The sequence below is a fragment of the Cyrtonyx montezumae genome, unplaced genomic scaffold (assembly GCF_038088225.1).
Source record: "Cyrtonyx montezumae isolate F1298 unplaced genomic scaffold, pur_monq_1.0 scaffold_3, whole genome shotgun sequence".
Classification (NCBI taxonomy): domain Eukaryota; kingdom Metazoa; phylum Chordata; class Aves; order Galliformes; family Odontophoridae; genus Cyrtonyx; species Cyrtonyx montezumae.
In genome coordinates, this window is record NW_027072034.1 from 67,226,115 (window position 1) to 67,245,615 (window position 19,501).

The 19,501-nt window shown below is 39.3% G+C and overlaps 1 protein-coding gene across 1 annotated transcript in view; it reads left to right on the forward strand.

The window, feature by feature from the left end:
• Positions 1 to 5,775: 5,775 nt before the first annotated feature.
• Positions 5,776 to 19,501, forward strand: part of ROBO2 (roundabout guidance receptor 2) — a 407,749-nt gene continuing 394,023 nt past the window's right edge. Inside the window, exon 1 of the mRNA XM_065741855.1 lies at positions 5,776 to 6,698. Coding sequence (XP_065597927.1) covers positions 6,644 to 6,698 — 55 coding nt within the window. The 5' untranslated portion in view covers positions 5,776 to 6,643. The remainder of the gene's footprint in view (positions 6,699 to 19,501) is intronic.

The following is a 19,501-nucleotide window of genomic DNA, read 5'->3' on the forward strand; positions in this document are numbered from 1 at the left end:
TGCTTGTCCTTTTTTTGAATGATACAATGACTATCGTAGACACTCTGGAAATCTGAATTGTCATTTAAATTAAACTTAACTTGTGCTTAAGAAAGATTTTGCTTGTTTGTTTTTGTGATACATAAATGAGGGCACAGTTTGTTAGCTTTTAATAAAAATTAATGGATGGATAGATCACTACTTTAACAAAGGAACAAATGAAATAACTCTTGTAGTTTTATTCTATTTATAGTTGATAGAATATGTCTTTGTCCTTATTTACATCGATTGGCACTTTATCTTGAAATTGGTGGGTCATTGTTTTCAGTAACTGACTTCTCCTTCTTAATATAAACATTCATAACTTACAGGACATAAGAGAGGATGGAAGATCCTCAGGTAGCAGGCAGGAATACTCACATTCACTGTTAGAAATGTGAATGGATAGATATGCTGATATGAAGATATTTCCATGTAAGAGGAAATCTCTGTCGTAGCTATAGTCTGTGAAAAAACTGGAAGGGATGCAGTGGGTCTTGTTGGAAATAGTAGACTCCCCACTACAACCTACAATGCAGGGAGAGCTATCCGTTTGGTGTGTAACTTACCACAGTTGCTAGAAAAGCTACTATTTTTAGATACTGCTGTTGCAAAGGGAAATGTTTCTAATCACAAGAGAGCAAGGAATACTCAGCTATTCCTGTAATATTCACGGTTCAATCTACATAGGAGTCACTCAAAAAAAGCTTCTAGTACATTTCTAGCAGGGGAAATGGTTTAAATCTTGATAGCTTGTGTGTGTAGTTTTATGTTATTTTATGACAGAAGTGAGGACTACTGTACATTTTAGTATATAGTTCTCTGCCAAAAGATCTTGATATTCAGTGTCAAACAGAGGACACTCACGTATTTAAAGCATTCACAGTAATGCTATTCATAGAATCATGGAACTTCTGAAAAAAAAATCTGAAGAGACTTCTGGAGATCTTAGAATCATAGAATTGTTTGAATTGGAAGGGACCTTTAAAGAGTCATCTAGTACAATTCCTCTGCAATGAATGGGGACATCTACAGCTAGATCCGGTAGTCTGGGGCCCCATCCAGCCTGACTCTGGATGTCTCCAGGGATGGAGCATCCACCACCTCCTTGGGCAGCCTACTTCAGTGCTCAATTACTCTTACCATAAAAAAATCTAAATCTCTCCTCTTTTAGTTTGAAACCATTTCTCCTTGTCCTATACTGCCTAAGAGTCTATCCCCTTCTTTCATAAAGCCTCTCTTTAGACACTGAGAGGCCACACTCAGGTCTCCCCAGAGACTTCTCCAGGCTGAAGAGCCCCAGCTCTCTCAGCCTGTCCTCATAGGAGAGGTGTTCCATCCCTTGTACCATTTTTGACCCTCATCTGGACGCGTTCCAACAGGTCCGTGTCTCTCTTGTACAGAGGACTCCACACCTGAATGCAAAACCATCTAATACAACATCATCTAGTGCAACTCAAAGCAAGTTCAACATCAATGTCTAGAGCGCCATCAAATTATGATCTTAACGTTTTCAGTGATGGTGATTCCACATCCCCCCTAGGTATCCGACTGATCTTGTGGTAGAAGAAATTGTTCCCTGAAAACTAACTAGAACCTTCTCATTCTGCTGTGGCCTGCCTCTTATCTCATTCCCACGAACCTCTGAAAAGAGTCTGGTTTCAACTGCCCTATGTAAGTCTATACAAGTTCATACCAAGCTTAGCAATGCTGAAACAATTTTTAGTGCCAGTGATTATGACTCTTCACACTGTATGTTTTGAATTTCAGCCACTGCTATATTAAGTCACACATATTTCTAACATGTGCTGTTCTTAGACCTTTAGTTTAAAGATATTGCTGCTCTTTACAATCTCGGTTCTGGTTATCACACAAAATGGTGTGCTGCCATCTTTTTTTTCTTATTGAAAGAAAAACACAGACCTATTCACATAGTAAAATTTCACAATTTCACATAGTAAAATTGCCATTTTTTTCGTGAGTGTCACAGGTGTACAAGCTTGCCTTTCACCTTCCTCCTCACTCCTCAGAAAGGAGAAATCTGTCTCTATATTTGTTTAATTCACTGTCAGTTTATTTTATTTTTAATCAGTGATTTATTTCTCTTCTTTCTTCAGTTTTTGACCAACCTGCAAAATGTTGAAGAGAGACACTGTATCTTTTAAGGGCAGTAAAAGTACATCCATAGAAGAAATGGAAAGTACTATCTACAAAATCTTTACATAGTAACATTTAACTATCGCATAAATATTTGTGCTTTATTGCCTACTCTGAATCTCAGTTAAAAATAAAAGAATCAAGTCAAATTTATTTTAGGTGAGCCTGTTTTAAAAATTGTCACGAATCCGTACCATCTTTCTGTTACCAGCTTTTGCACATTTAATGAGCTGTGAATGCAAAACTTAAAAGGAACATATGATGTATATCAAAAAACTTGTAATAATTTAATTTACACAATATTTATCTTAAAAACAGTACAGATCTTTCTTGTAAGTGTGGTGAGCCCTGTATCTGTACTAGTCATTAAAAACAGTGCAGCATACTAGCACAGGCTAGCAAGGTGAGGACATTTCAAAACAGGGCTTCTAGTGTTGTTTGACTGGTATTTCCACAGGAACATTCTGAAGTCAGATGCCACCACTGAAGAATTTTAATGTGGAAGCAGAAAGTGGCCCCTGACACTGCAGGAGTCACCTCTGCAAAAGAAAATAAAACACATGCCTCTAGCCCATCATTTTGATTTCCTCCACATAGAACATAGAAGTTCTTCTGGGAAAGTATGTTTGTCAAAACTGTGATAGCCAGGGACAGCAGAAAAACTATTTTTCAGGGTCCTCCAATGAGAGAGATCTAGCAACAGTGCTTTATATTCTCTTCAAAAATATCTTCTTTTTCTGGATGGAGCTTCTCAATTACCTTCCCATGTTGTCTCCGTATGGAAGACCCCATTGATTGTAAGCAGAAAAAAATAACCACATTTCAGCATTTATAAGGATTAAAAGCTATTAATTCTGTTCTCTCATCACGTATTCAGTAGTCTGATGACATGAGAACTTGATGACCCAGAACAGAATAGCATAATGTCCACTGGTGGCAGAGTAAGAAAAAAAGTCCACATTATCTGGGAAGTATTGTTTATTAAGCATTTCCCCCTCTTTTTTGTATGTTTCTGAGGCTAATATTAGGTGCTTTCAGTTTCCTCTGGAGCTGCCTTTACTCTACTCCAGAGTCTAGAAAGACCAAACTCTAACTTAAATACTTAAATTAGTGCCCTACATTTAAAACATACGATGATCAAGTATATAATTGATATTAAAGATCCCTAACCACTTTCAGCAATTCTCTGGATGAGTGGCTCTATTATTTGGAATAAATTATATATGATCCACCTCAACTCATCCTCTCCCCTTCAAGTGGATAACAAGAAGATTTTATGGTTTCTACTCTCAGAAAGTAGAGTACATTAAATGCATTTTTAATGTCAAAAATTGCAATATTGGTTTAGAAGAAAAATAGTCTGAATGGTGGAGTTCAGCTGAAAATTGTGCTAGTCTTAAAACACATAACTTTAAGCACTGGATCTGATCTCTTGTATTTTATTGCAAATACATGAGTCTAGGAATCAAAGTAATGAAATAGGAAAATGGTGAAGCAATGAAACTTCTACATTTACCCATCATATGTTCGATCATACTGTTGCTTTTGCCAAATTAGTCCTGCCTCTTATGACAAATGCCTTTCATATTAATCAGAGCAATCATACTATGTAATTTCCTCATTTTTAAACTCAACAATACTCTTTGAACTGCAGCTCTATGTGCACCAATAACGGACATCTTACAGAAGTGTTTCATCAGGTTTGCTCATAGCCAAAACAAAGAGCTGGCACACAGACTTTGCTATTCACGCAAAGAACATCTGTCTTGTTGGCCATGTGCTTAGGAGGTTAGTGAAAGACAGGAGAGAGAGGCGTACTGTTTTTAATTCATGTATCTCATAATGGAAACCAATGATGTTCCAAGCAAAGTGACTCTGATCTGTGACATGTCATGTGCTTGCAAGCTGAAACAAGGATAAACCTCTACTATAACCCTCAGCAGATCTCCATATGACTTTTTTGTTTCTCATACTAGTCAAACTTAGCCCTTTTTTTTTTTTTCCCCAACAAAAACAAACAGTAACCAATACAAAAGCTTGTTTCTCAGTCTTTTCAGACTCTGCTATCCATTTCAGACAACTGTTGGCTATTGCAAAGAAAAAACAAATCACTGAAATACATGTGAGTGAAAAAGTACAATTTTTCTCTATGAAAAATGTATGGTTAAATTTGTCTACAATTGTGCAAAGTTTTGCAAAGTGTTCCATCTTTGAAAAGCAGTGTTCTGCGGAAGTGAATGGATGAACAGTACCAGCTACAGCGAATAGCTCATTGGTTTCACTGAGGGCGTTTTGCATGTCATTATACCCTTTTACAAGTACCTCTGGTACCTGAGGGTTTTGAAGACTGTACGCATCTACAAAGCGTTCTGGTCTACATCAGCTGTTATTATAGTTTATCTTAAATTTGTTTGGGAAACACACACACACAAAAAAAAAAAAAAAAAAAAAAAAGAACTGAGCAGCTCGTAATGGTTTCCACCTTTAATTTCTGTAGTAAACAAGTCAGCATTTTCATTAACAGTGTCCTTGAAACATCCACTACAAAGGGAAATATTCCTTAATATTTCATGCTACACACAGTGCCGTTAGGTAGGTGATTTATGGTTCTCTCATTTTGCCAATTCGCAAGCGCACAAAGAGTACCATTTTGATCACCTTACCCTAATTAACTTTAATTACATCCATCTTCACAAGGCAGCCCTTAGACATATTAATATCTAGTTATCTACAGGGCATACTGCGCGTATGGGAGGACGCTGTTTCCTGATTTGCATAGGGAGGCTTTGGAAATGCCCTCGGGCTCTACGTGAGAGAGGAATAAGCTTACGCTCTAAGAGCACGGCGCAGTAAAAGGGGCGGAAGGCCGCGCGCGGGGCGCTGCGCAGCGACAAAAGGCGGCGCAGGGCACGCGGGAGCGGCCGCTGCATAGCGGCGGCCAGTAGGGGGCGCCCGAGCTTCACCGCTGGCTCGGGAGCGGAGCGCGGCGCTCACCGCCGGCCCTGCAGTCACCTCGGGGCCGCACGTGGGCCGAGGCCGGCAGCGGCCGCCCGCCGCCCCGCCCCCGGTCACTGCCACATCCCGGCGTCTCTCGTTGCTCATTCCTTCGGGCTCCTGCCGTGTATTTAATGCTTTTAATCGCGCGCCCGGGGAGAGAGGGCAGTTGGCTCCCGCGCCGTGGGGTGCGCGCTGCCCTGAGCCGCACCGCGCTTGGCGGGCAGAAACTTCGCAGCTCCGGGAGCTGCGCCGTAACGGCGGCACCGTGGGGTCCGCGTGCTCCGTAGGGCACGCGTGAGCCATCTGTAACTATCTGTGTGCCTCTTCACAGATACCCCCCTCCCCTTTTCCTCCACTCCCCCCGGGGCAGATCCCTGCGTGGGTCTCGCCCCCAAGCGTGCTCGTCCCGGATCAGCGAGGAGCGCGGAGGTAGAGGCGGAGGGGGGGGCAACCCGCTGCTATCGCCGTCCCCGTCTCCCTACCCCGGGCGGAGAGGGACGCGTGGGTGTGGAGCGCGGCGCTTTAGTCCACACCCCGCAGCCTCCTTCCCCAGGCAGCCTCGGGAGCCGCGCTCATTCTCCTCCCTCTCGCTGCCAGCCGGTGTGTCCACGGCGGCAGGAGGCGGAGGGGAGAGCAGAGGAGAGGCGAGGCCGCCCGGGAGGGAGAACGGAGGCGGCGGCGGGAGGTCCCCGCTGCCTCTGTGCGCTGCGCGCCGCCCGCCGCCACCGCTGCACGGCAGCAGCTGCTCCGCGGCGGAGTTGCTGCCTCCAGCAGTTCCGCTCCGCTTCTCAGCGAGGAGGTGTAGGGGAGAAGGGCTTTATTTCGAGGGGATGCTGAGAAAGCCGTTCCCTCCTGTAGCACGTTGCCTGGGCGTTCCTATTATGGAAGTTAAGTGAGAAACTCCGCAGCTTGAACTGATTTGGGAGAGAGAGAGAGGGGAAAGAAAAAAAAAAAACAGAAAGGGGTAGGGCAAAGGGAGAGGAAAGCAAAATAGCCAAAGCAAGCCCATGTTTTTTCTACAGAGTGCCAAGGAAGTTTGCGGAACACTTTCTAGGAATCAGGACCTTTCTCAGAGCCTCTCCTTGTCTTCCGAAGAAAGAGCTTGCTTTTTGGATTGCCATGGAGCCTAAAGAGAGCCTTAGACACACTTGAATAATTCCTCAGCTTGGGCTGGATTGGTGGGAATTTAGGAAGGAGCGCGTGTGCGAAGCAGAAGCCTTCGGAGCTCGCAGCCTGCTCTAATCTGTATGGATCTAAAAGTGTCACATTCAAGACCTTTCCATCTGCAGCTTTTGATTGCAAGATTTCCCTTTCCGCTTTAAGCAGCTGCTAGGAAACTGAAAACTTTTGGACCTACCTCTCGCTATCGTTGGATACTTTTTTCTTTTTTTTTCTTTTTCTTTTTTTGTTCTTTTTGGATCTCTGTGGAATTGCTCTCGCAAACGATCGGGATTGCTTTTAATATGTCAAAATGGGTCTGCTGACGCCTCTCCTGCTCTTTGGATTTGCATTTTTTCAAGTCTACGGTAAGTTCGCTTATTTCAGACGTGCCATTTCTCTGCAGAATTCCCCTCCAGCTGAATTTGATTTGGGACAGCACATGGGCGGCATTACGAGCTTTAGCGTTACACAGCCTTAAGTTTGTTTCTGGTATAAGAATGGTATTTCGGGGGGTAGGGTGTAGGGGAGAAGAGGGAGTGTATGTTTCTAATAAGCAGTCCTTTCCTTCTATTAACTTGATGGAAAAGTAGCTTGAGGTAGTGGGGAAGAGGAACGATCGGTGTGTTGCGCCTTTCATTTACAGGAGGTGCTGGTAGGGAAGCGGGAAGGAGAAAAGAAAGGCGGGGAGCTCTCGTAACCGATTATTACTTTTGCCTGCTTCTATTGTTAAAACTTTCCGCCGGGAGAGCCTGCTGATGAAATAAATAGGTGAGCTGTACCTCTGCGCCAGGTGAGGAGAATTGGCGACTTTCCAGAGTCCCTAAACACCTCCTCCGGCGCTGGCAAGCGGAGCACGGCACATCCCACACCCAGCACCCCCCCCCCCCCCCCCCAAGTGCCCGCGGGGGCCGGGCAGGTGCGGCGCGGCCATAGGGGCGGAGGGTCCCGTACCCCCCCGCCCCTTCGTGACGGGCTGCCCGCAAGGAGCGTTGTCGGGAAGTGTGGGAGGGAAAGGCTTTTTATCTTTCTTTCTTTTCCTTTTTCAACTTGCTTCCCTGTTAGGTTTGCTCTGCAACATTTCTTCCCGTTTTCAAGTTGAAAGTAGTGGCCGAGGGAATGAGTATAAATGAGCACTTCCATGCTTAATAGGGCGGCAACTCCAGGGCAGTATCTTTCCGAGGGGGGGCTGGCGCTGTACTGCAGTGTAGACGTTAAGTGCGCTGCTAGATGTGCAGCAAGCATCTCATACAGCATGCAGTACTGCATGTGCTGGGATCAGATGTCTGGCAGCCCTCCTGATATTGAGCATTTGCATTTCTAAGCAGAGAGCTTAATATCCAGGACCCCGGCTATTTCTGCCAGGTAGAGAAAACTTTGTTCCAGGAAGCTGCTGCTTACAGTACTTAGGGTATCAGTCTCTAAGCGCTGACTACGGGGTTATTGTTTGCAGTGCTAGCCTGCTCTCGGTGTTTCTGCCCCTCCTCTCTTCACCTCCCAGTGTGTGGGGAAGCCAAACAGACGAGAAGAGGGGGGACCTTCAAGTAGTGCTACATTGGTTGCACAAAAAGCCATGCTGTTTAACCTTCACTTTAGTATAGTGATTAAAAATAAATAAATAAAGAATTGTGTAATGTATGTACATGCTAACCAGTAGGAAGTTGAAACTGTAAATGGCTTTAGTAGAACATTTGCGTCTGTTAGCTTGGTTGTAGTTTTGTGAGAGGTTGTTTTTTTTTTTTTTTTTTCCTACTTTAACATATTTTGATTCACAAGGCCACCAGTATCGGAGATATCTTTGTATATAAACTGAAAACATCAGGGTGTAGAAATGTAATTATTAGTAAGTGTTTAAAATTGTATGTAGCTAGAAGGAAGACAATTAAAGTGCTCAGTGAAAGTGACAGAGTGAATCAGAGGAGCTTGGTGTTACAGAATGTAATTAATGTACCAGGCTGTTTGGTGATACATGAAACAAATGCAATTAACCAGCTTGCTGGAACGACAGGAGCAAGACATAATTTATTCTGTTTTTGTCATGGGGAGCACAAGTAGAACCTTTGTTCTGTTTTAGCCTTATAGGACAAGGATGGGAGGTGTAAGTGAAGCATGTAAGTAGCATGGAGCTGCACCATTAAAGGGGAAAAAAAAAAAGCCAAGAAACTGCCTAGAATAGATGTGGTCCCACCCTTTGCTGGAGAGATGCTGCAGAGATTATGTCAAGTTTGCATATGTTAACAACTCTTTTGTATTTTTTTCTTTAAAAACAAAAAACCACAAACACCCAAAATATGTAAGCTACCAATTTTGTGGATGGCACATCATGACAAAGTACAGATTGTTAAAGTGTCTAACAAGTAGCTTTGGAGAAATACTGGCATGCAAGCTTGCCATGTGGTATTTTTGTCCTTTTATAAGCATGGTAATTATGATTATACCTTAGGGTGACATATACCACCAGTTGCTTTGAGAAGATATATATCAACATTATCAGTATTTGTGATACTTTAAGAAAAAAGATGAAATCGATGTGACTAGTAAATCCTTGGTCAGTTTTCTATGTTTAAATTTGTCTCTTAATAGGCTTTTGTTTCTGAGGGTGGCTTTTGTTTTTGAGGAAAGCTTTGTTGTTGTTTTCTGTGTTTGATTTGGTTCAATTTGATGTGGCTTTATTATTTATTTTATTTTATTGACATGAAGACTGGAGAAATACACTTTAGTATCTGAGACATGACAGCCACTTTTTTTCTCTGTGATATTAACTTTGGTGAGATAAAAGTGATATTACGTAGTGCACAGTGGTGTAGATCAAAATGGTATTTTTTTCTAAAATTATTTTCCCTGTCCATGCTTCTGTGACAACTAAAATTTGCAGAGGTCAATGGAAATGGCAGAAAACATGTGGTATAGGTACTTTATTTTTCTTTTTTTACTATGGTTATGATTTTCCTGTAGCCTTGCCCATATTCCTGCAGTCTGTTCAGGGAATAATTTTTTTCTTTTGCTGTTGTTCATAGTTACTATTCATTAAGAATAATATCAAATTAGATGCTGTACCATAAAATGCTAGATGTTAGGGTTAAAGTAACTAATTACATTTTTTTTCCAGTGATCAGTTGACTTAACCAACCACAAAACAATGAGAGTTTTTTTGTTTGTTTTGTTTTTATTTTAGTTATCTTCTTACCATTAGTAAAGCTTGCAAGAAATAATATTAACAGAAAAGTTCACTGCTACTGTGAACACAGGCTTGTGAACACTACAATAGATTGAGTGGGCCAGATTCAGCCTTGGGAGGACTCACAGTGCTTTCAGTGAAAATGACAACCTTATATGTCAGGGCTGGCTTTTAGCCATTATCTGTTGAAAACTGCAAGTGTAGTAGTCTTGTATGTGTGATGCTGTTAAATGTATGAGAACAATTTTATAAAAGCAGGATTTTATCTGAATATTTTTTCAAAAGTGTTTGCTTTCTTAATGGAAGGTATGCATATAATATGGCTGTTCAGGCATTTTGTCTCAAGTTTCCTATTTGTTTTCTTTATTTTTTTTTTCTTTTTTCTAAATGAATTTTATTTATTTGCACCAACAAGGTACACATCTACGGCCTTGTACAGGTCTCAGTTCCCCATCAGAAAACATGGCTTACTTATAAAGCTGGAATATATTCTTCCAATCAGTATTTGAGCTGACAAGGTCTTGATCTCTTGCATGAGTTTTGCTGTTATTGGATAACCTTTACTTCTGTGGAACATGTGCATTTTAATACATTAGAAGTCTGTTGAAATGAAGAGTTTGTGTTTCTGTTTCCTTTAGCTTGTTCTTCTGCAGCACCCAATTCTGCAGAGCATTTAGATGCCTGATTCCATTACTTGTCTAGAATTTTGGTGAGGATAATACGAACTTAAACATGTGTTCCAAGTTAATCATGTGCTTGAAAACTTTGCTGAGTAGGAAGGAATTTATGTCCATGATGAAACGTTGTGCTGAATTAGTCTTAATGTTTTTCTTTCCTTACTTCCTGTCTGCTAAGTTGTTATTGCAACAGTATGTATTTATGTGCAAAAGAGAGGCAGTGAGAAAGTGCTGTCATAGCACTTCAGAGATGGATATGTTTGCAAAGTAATTTGATAGTCTAAATACTTTGTTTTGTTTATTTGCTGATTTGGTGCACAGCAGTAGGTCTGATATCACATAGTTTTTAGAAAAGGCAGAATAGAGAGTTTTAAACTTTTCAGTGAGTTGCACTTACAACAGTAATACTGCCATTGGGAACTTTCTGGGATGATGAGTTTAATGTTGCTTGAGAAAAACATGGTAAAGCAAGGTAATTATAGCAACACAAGCAAAAAGTAGACAGATGGATTTAATTCGATTTTTGAGGGTGTGTTAACAGTATCAATAATATACACTAGAAATTTCAGTGAGAGAAAGTGAAGGCATTGACTAGTCTGTCCAGTCTGCTTTTCCAGGACTTGCTTTTATGGAGTGCTAGTACTGCTGGGTAGTCTCACAACACTAACTTCAAAACATGTCCTGTCCATTGCTGAACCATTCAGTGGAAATTACTAAAGAGTATGCAGTGCCTTTTTGTCCATTTGCTACCTTTGAATTGCTATTCAAATATTGATCTCAGTTAAATAGATTGCTAACAGGTTCTGTACATTCTGTTTCAACCACCTACAAGGAACACTGCTGTCAGTTTTTATCTGTTATCTCAGCTGGCATGGCAGAGGTTGCTCTTCCTGTGGCTGCCATCTGGCTCACCACCTTTCCTACCAACCTTGTGGAGGATACTTAATAATCATATTGATGCTAATTCTGGCCAATAAACTAGATTACTGTTTATTATTTCAACATTTCTATAGGAATCTATTTTGTGTGTGGAAGAAATTTTACTGTTTGGAAGAAAGCATGTGTTTATTCTTGTCGAGTAAATGAATGGGTTTTTTTCAGTTCTGGCTGAAAAGGCATTTCTCACATGTAAGTTTATTCTGTTACTTGAATCTTCTTGCATTTTTATAGTACATGTTCCTTATATATTTCAGAAATTCCTTTAAAATTTGGTTCAGAATCGTACATTAAATCTCTTTCTTCAATAGTGTTGAGGGTGATTTTTATGGAGGACTGTTCACGTGGACTGTTATTTATGAGATCTCTTCAAAATCATTGCATGCAAAGAAGTTTTGCTGTTTGTAGATTTCAGTTTTGCTTTCTTTGCTCTCAGACTTGGTTTCTACTAAGCTACACAAACAGTGGACTCTCTGCTTTTGAAATTACAAGTCCAGAAGTCAAACTGAGTTGCCAGTGTTGTCCTTCTATCAAACCGTTTTCTTAACAGAACTATTAATCATCTGTTGTCAATACTTTTCATTATTGTATCAGATAATTAAATTAGGCCATTAATTTAGGACATGATTACGTACCACTTAAATCTATAACCATTTTGTTATTCAGTCCTCCATGAAGAAGACCTTTTGAAAGCAGGTAATATCTTCAGTTGCTGTAAGACACACATCTTAAACCACTGTTTCATCTTTATAATTACAAGCTTACAATCTGAAGTTGGCTACATCCTTTCAAGGAGATGGCTTCGCAATAATAGTGGGTACAAGTCCATACTGCTGATTCAGTCCTATCTACTCTTTACTAGTTCTGTAGTACTCTCTTTACTAATGCAGAGTACCTCTGCAATAACAAAGCTACTGTTTGTGCTGGGTTGTGTATTTAATGATATGAATTTCAAGCCAGAAGTTCATGAAGTAAGAAATGGCTTTTTAATTTCATCTCTGCAGCTTATCTTGGCTTTGCTGCCATGGAAGGAAGCCAAGATGTGCTCTTAATTTTATTAAAAATAATACCCTTCATAAATAAATACATGAGCAACAATACACAAACTAACCAGTAGTACCCATGTAATAATTTACCTGGAAGTATATGCCAAAATATCTGTTATGGCACGTGGTCTTCTAATGTATATTTATGCATTGTCTGTATGGCTTCTGTGTAGTGTGCCAAGGCTGGAAGAGTCTCTGTAATATGCATGTCATAAATGAAGGTTGGACAAATGATGTAGAGAATAAATGGCCAGAAGCCAGTTGTAAAACACAATAAACTACGTATTTCACTCCTGTTTATCACTTGCCATTGATTGCAAGAGAAATGGAATGGGAAAAGTTTAACCTTTTAAAACCAAAATGTCAGGTAACTAATATTTGTCAACTTCTTTCTCATTCAAACTGAATGGAGTAACTGCTCAGCCAAGTGTTCGAGAGGTACTTTTTTACTGCCGAGAAAATGTCAAGAGTTAAGAAGCGATTAGGAGAAGTATTTTAATGCTGCACAAACACTGTAATAATGGTTTCCCAAGCTGTCATTCTGTGCCTTTTTCAAAGTCCTCGTGTCCTGTAGTCCAAGTGACTTTTTCCTGGCGAAATAAATGAAAAATAAAAATTTAAAAAATAAAAGTAACGATTTTTAGTATATCCTAATGAGAACTCTGGGGAAAAAAAAAAAAAAAAAGGATGAATCATAGTTTCTTGGGGATCAATAATGTAAAAAAAATCAAATGGCATAATAATGCTGTTGATCTGAATTGACTTCCAAACAGAGGTGCCTGTCTCTTTTTCAACTGGATGTTCTTTCCCTAGACAGCTTAATCTTCTCTTTGGGATCCTCACTCCATAGTGGAAGCTGCAGAAATGGGCACTCTGCATTTCATAGAATCCTTAGAGTTGGAAGGGACTTCTGAGGGCCATCTAGTCCAACTCCCCTGCAGTGAACAGGGACACCACAACTAGATCAGGTTGCCCAGGACCTTAGCCAGCTTTACCTTGAAAGCCTCCAGGGATGAGCCATCAACTGCACAGCATTAGGTAATCTGTTCCAGTGCCTCACCACCCTCACTGTGAAAGATTTTTTCCTTGTTTTTTTTTGATTTTTCACACGTGGAATCTTGTGCTGAAAACACTGTGCCTCCTTCAGGACCTGGGAGTGCTCATCGGTCCTGTGTGCATAGTAGCACTGCCCTTCTCTAGCAGTCTTCTGGGGAGTTGAATGTCACTATTGCAAAAGTGTTATGATAGATCAGCTGAATTTTTGATATGTTAGAGAAATTCAGTGGACTAACTAAAGTATTCAGTTTACATCAAGGTAACAGCTATTAAACAAAGAACTTTCTGTGTGGAAGAAAATAACTCAGAAGTGCTGCAGGCTGCTAGTGAATTTTACCCTTGATCTATTACATCTATTTAGTGACTAAACAGGATGAGACCAGGATGTTTGTTCTACAAGATAAAGTATTTCAGGATAAAATCACAGTGCTTGGGATAAGTGGATCTTATGGTAAAATTGTCTTTTTGTACTGGTATCTTAAAAAGTCTGTTTCTTTGTCTAAATATATGTATGTAAAAATGTCTGTATAGGTGTATGATTAAATACAGATCTCTGTATACACACGATGGAAGTAACTTTAGAAAACTCTAAGGGTATATGTCCATGAAATCAAGACTAAACAGTGGTAGGAACTGTTAGAACACAGAGTTAAGAGAAAATGAAATGTGTGACAAGAAGAAAAATATGTCTAATTAAATATGAATTTGTGTAAATCAGAACAGTTTATTATTATTTACTGAATTCTTTTTGACAACTCATCAATTTAGGATGAAATGCAAAAGAGCTTATGCCAGGCTTTATATGACCCCAAATTACTCTGTTCTCCCTTTCAGCAGAAACATGCCTTTTTTCCTTAAGTGATTGTTGGTTGCTAGGAGAAGCGCAGTAGTCTGCCCTGCTCTTACCCAGCAGTAAAACTGAAGAGTGTATTGAGGTAAAGAGAAGTGCAAAGCACAGTACAGCCATGAATCTCAAGTTGTCTCTAATACATCCACTTTGTTCCCACTTTTTCTTTGGAAACTTTTGTTTTCACTGATGCTATTTCTTTTCAGTTGATCTCACTCTACAACCCTTCAGAGCAAGGTGAAAAAAAAAATTGAGTGCACTAACAGGAAACAAAATAAACAAACATAGGGGAGACTTTAGGAATTATTCATGGATCCGTGGTAGTAGCAATACCCAATTCACTGAATAGCGTTAGTCAGCTGCTGTTAAAAGTGGATGATTTATACTTTTTCTTTTTTCCTCCTAGGACTAGAAAGTTCACTGAAGGTCTTCATAGCGCACCTGCCAGTTTTTGTGTTAGATTTTGAGATTGTTTACGGTCTTCAAGCAGTGTTCTTGAAACATGACTGGAGAATTCAGATCATAACATTGCATAAAGTTGTTGGAATTCGAAAGAAAACTGTTAATAATCATGTTACTACAGTTTATGAAGCCTGTTTATTTGTTCACTAGTTTATGCTTTTTGAACTAACTATACTGTGGCCATCACCTCCTGTAGTGAGCTGAAAGTGTGCCTGACCAGATGTCTTTGGCTACTTTCAAACCTTTTCAATTAAAAGTGGCTTAAAGTAGCTAGATATTTTTTCAAAAAGTAAGAGATTATTAATGCTGTCAATGTTAAGACTGTCAGAATCAGGAGAACTGTGAGGTTTCACTTGAAATTGATTGTGAAATCAGTGTATAGACAGTAGTCTTTCCTCAAGTGCTTAATGAAAACCTATCCTTAAGAGCAGTTTTAAAGCAATGATTATCAAGAAAGAGCTGAAGAAATTGTTTATATGAGTCCTTTGTATGAGGATGTGGAACGTGACTACCGAGAACTGTGTTTTGTGCTGTAAAAACAGATGACGGTGAACAGAGCAGTTCTCTGTATCATTCCTTAACTGGAATAAGTGGTGAAAGGCTAAGCATCTCATTACCAATTTAGAAGATCCTGTTGACTCAATTTAGTGACATGCAGATAATAGAGAAATTCAATGATGATGTAATTGGAAAAATAGTGCAGCAACTTCTACCAATTTGTTACTCGCATTTGAACAAAACAGGTTTCACCCATATTTCTGAGGTTATTGGGTAGCCTGGCATTACTGGATTGAGTCCCAGTGTAGTTTAATGGTATCTGTGTCTATTTAGATCCAGGCTGAATTTGCCCCTGGGGAAAAATGAAGATGGAAGAGATGTAAGTTAAATTGCAGGGATCTCGTTTTATCTTACAGTCTGCTGACAGTGGGATGTGTAGTGTGAGTGTGAGTGCTTTGTTGTTGTTGTTGTTTTTTTTTTTCCTGATCCACACAGTTTAGGAATAATTTAAACACTATTCAGTACCTCTGAATTTTCAGTTACTTCCATGAAAGCAGTGATAGCTGAGACCAAATTTCCCTCATAAATTGCAGCAGATGTTGCATTAGTCATTCTTCAGTGTTAGTCCAAAAGTGTTGTCCTTCTTCCCTACATGGGAAAACAAACATTTTTTGTCATTGCTCGTGGATATTGGTTAAATTTTAACTATTAACATGTTGATAATAAATGTTGTGTTCACCGTTACTCAGGTGCACCATAGCAGAGGGAGGAGTGGGATCTAGACTCTAAGATCTTGGTTCATGGCGAGTGAGGTGTGTCAGCATTGATGGTGGAAGACAGAAGGGTAATTTAAACTGATGTTACTGCTACATCTCCTTATCTTCCGTTTAATTCAAGGAAACTTCTGAAGTCCAGGAGGACAAGAAAGGTAGAAGAATTGCAAACTGTGAATCTGTTCTCTAGAAACAGTTTTCCTTCCTCTGAGTGCACTCATCTCCTGGACGACAAATAACAGAGAGTGATTCAACACAGTTGAATTTGGGACAGTATATAGGGGAGCAGTCAAACAGGTTGAGCTATGCCTGTTCTTACGTATTTTTTTCACTTTGTCCCTCACTATGTGTGTCTGAGAGTCTAAATATTCTAATGAAGGTGACAGGAAAGAGCGAACCTGGTCTTGTTCTAAATCGGAGGAAAACTGTTGTTGCATATTAGCATACAATTGTCTATCCTTCCTGTTCATACTTCACTTTGTTAATAAGCTTAGTGTATCAATTGAAACATAGTTTCTAAATAAAACTCATATGTCTGACAGAGCCACGTCCATTTGTGGAGGAATCTTCCTTCAATTTTAGGAATATATATCTGTTCAATGACCAGCTATGGCTGCAATACTGAAGTGGAGAGGAAGTAAGGAATAAAGGAAGGTTTACAAGCACTTTTCCAGACAAAAGATACAGTAATTTCTGACTTCCTCTTTTTTTTTTTTCCTCCACTCCTGATTGATCTCTTTCCTAGATTTTGCTTTAAGGAAAGCTTTTCAAATATAAGATCTCCTCACTGCATTTGAGTTTGTATTTGTGGTTCTAGAAGGCTTCCCCCTGCATGGGCCGGGAAATGAGAGAGGCACCTTAATTTCACATGGGAACTACTGTAGCTGAAATTTCTGTCCCTGGAGAAAAATGTACTGTTGTGCAGACTTTCTTTTCCTGTGCTGCTTGTCCACTACTTTTGTCCTTGTTTAGTATTTCATTCTTCTAGCTTTCTTCCTTAGCTTGCTTTGGCAGGGGGGAGGGTTGGAGCAAGTGATCTCTAGAGGCCCCTTCCAACCCCTACAACTGTGTGATTCTGTGATGCCTTATATTTCATAGTTGAAAACTTCTATCTTGTTTTCTTGTCAACTGTTTTAGTTTATTTTCCATCCTTTTTCTATTTCTGTCTCATTCTTCTCTGGTTGATTTAGGTCGCTCTTTTCTCACCCTGAGGAAGGGGCAGTGCCCCCTGGGCACTGAAGGGATAATTTTTGCTCACGTGGTATGTTTTGCAGTCATGTCCAGGTAGGGAAGAAGGCGGAGGAGCATGCAGGAACTAAGAGTCGGAGCATTGGCTCAGCATACTGCTTGTGTTTTATTGCACTTTGACACTTTTGCTGCTGTGGAGACTAGAGATAGGTAATATTTTAGCAGTGAGTATAATCAAGAGCACTGTTTTCCTTGCATTCCCAGAGTATTGTTGTGCTGAGTCGTGATTTGGAGTTTTGGGTGGAGGAGAATTCTAAAGCATTCTCACATCTAATAAGTGTAATATATTAAGCTGGGGAGAGAAAATGTAGGAAAGGTTAGTTTTAATATGAACTCTGCTGGAGGCATGTTACATAATGAATCGCTAATACCACATCCTGCAGTGTTGTGAGTGCTAGTAGTCTCTTCTCCAAATACAACTCTGGTCTATCTTCTTTGACTTGAGCCTAACAGGGTCATAATTTTTATATCTGCTTCAGGAAGATGGTAGATTTAGTATGTTACTACTTAGTAACCTGACTTGAAACTTTCCAAGATAGAGCATTTTGAATGTTTCTTTGGAAGTGACACTTCTGTGGAGAAACTAAAACACAGAACAAGAATACCAGGAGCAAAAATGTTCAGCCTGTACACTGAGTATCTGGAGAGGAAATATCATCTTCAATATCCTATTCTGAATGTTCAGGTTTTTCATATCAGATGTTGTTCTTCTATATTAAAGTTTTTTATGTACTTGGTAAGAATTAGTTTCATATGCCTGGGATATAAATAACGCCTAATTGAGTAAAGTGAGCCAAAGAAATAAATCAGCCAATAATTGAATTGAATATACTCTTGGTAAAGCTGTATTGTAGAGCTATAAATACGTACTGTGTATTACTTTTATTTGCAGTTATTTTTACAATCTTTAAACAACAAATAAAGCTATTGTTAAAAGACCTCAAAATCACTTGGAAGATATTCGTGGCGAAGATAATTTTGAGGAAAAGAATGCATGTTTTTTTTTTTAATATTTGTTCCAACATTTAGACACTACTAAAATAGATAAATTGTCAAAACAAATGATTAAAGATGTTTCTTTTGTGTTTTATTGGAATAAATTCTGTAGAGGGTTTATAAGCATTTTCCCAGGAATAGTGGCTTATGCTTACCTTCGTAGAACAATCTGGAGCACAGAAAACTATAAAAATACTACCAATAATAATTGAAGTAGCAGTTTCACTAAGTATAATTTAACTTAAAACAACTTCATGAAGTAGAGGAATTAAAAAAATATTCATCATACAGGCATATTGTTGCCTTCTTTCACTTTCTTCCATGTATGTCCAAATAAGTAAAAATACTAGTACGTTTTTAGTAATGTCTAGGAGGTCTAACTTTTTTGTTTTTCTTTTCCACTAATGGAAGAGATTTTGCTTTGTAAGGATTTTTAGATATATTGCATACTGACAGTAAATATGGCAAAAAAATTAGATGAGAGTTTGAGAGTTCATGGAAGATGTACCTGAGATAATGTAAACATCACTAGTTCTTCTTCCTCTTTCCCCTTAACAATGAAAGATCAATACTTACAGAGTCTGTCTGCTTTCCTAACAAAATGAGAAAGACAACAATGATAGATCTGTCTGTCTGGAAGCATGCCCATTGTTTTCATAATCCAAATATTTCAAACTTTTAGGGAAATATTGTTAGAACATAATATTCCTGCCATCTACCATTTCTTGCTCACTTCAGTGAGATGCTTTGAAGGTAAATGAGAAGAGCTTCTTAAACAGTTCAGTATGATAAAATTCAGAATATTGAGATTTGGTGAGATTTCTTTATGATATAAATAGAAATAGAAGGTTATTAATGGATAGTAAAAACAGAGAGGAACCAAGCAGTTGCTGTTTGCTTGTGCTATAGACTTTTTATAGGTCAGATAAATGGAGATTCATAGTGTAACTACCTCTGTGATAGAAGCTGCGGAACACCAGTGATCCAGGTAAGAAGAAAGATTAATAATTATTTTTTTTTCAACCCAAATTTTATTTCAGAAAATTCCCTTTTTATTTTTTATTTTTTAACCTTGTTATATTGAGAACTGCAAGGTGCAAGTCCTCACATTTGTACCAAGACTAGAATTGTGTGCTTAGTTATACCAATGTAGCCTGTTCAGTTGCTGGAGATGAATATGTAGTAAAAATAGGAAGTGCATCCCACCCCCCACATCTCCTCCCCTCCCCCCAAATAAAATAATGGTGCTGTATCTCAAAATCATTGCTGAAAATAGCAGCTACAAAGGGGGTAGGTTTAAATTTTACTTGCATTGTATTCATGAAAATACCTCTGGGGATAAAGGTAGAGGTGACTGCTAGATTGCATTATTTTATGTTTTTTCTTCGTTTTTGTTTGGTTCCTAGTGATGGTAAAATGTCTAAGTTGGTTTACTATCATCACAGAATCATAGA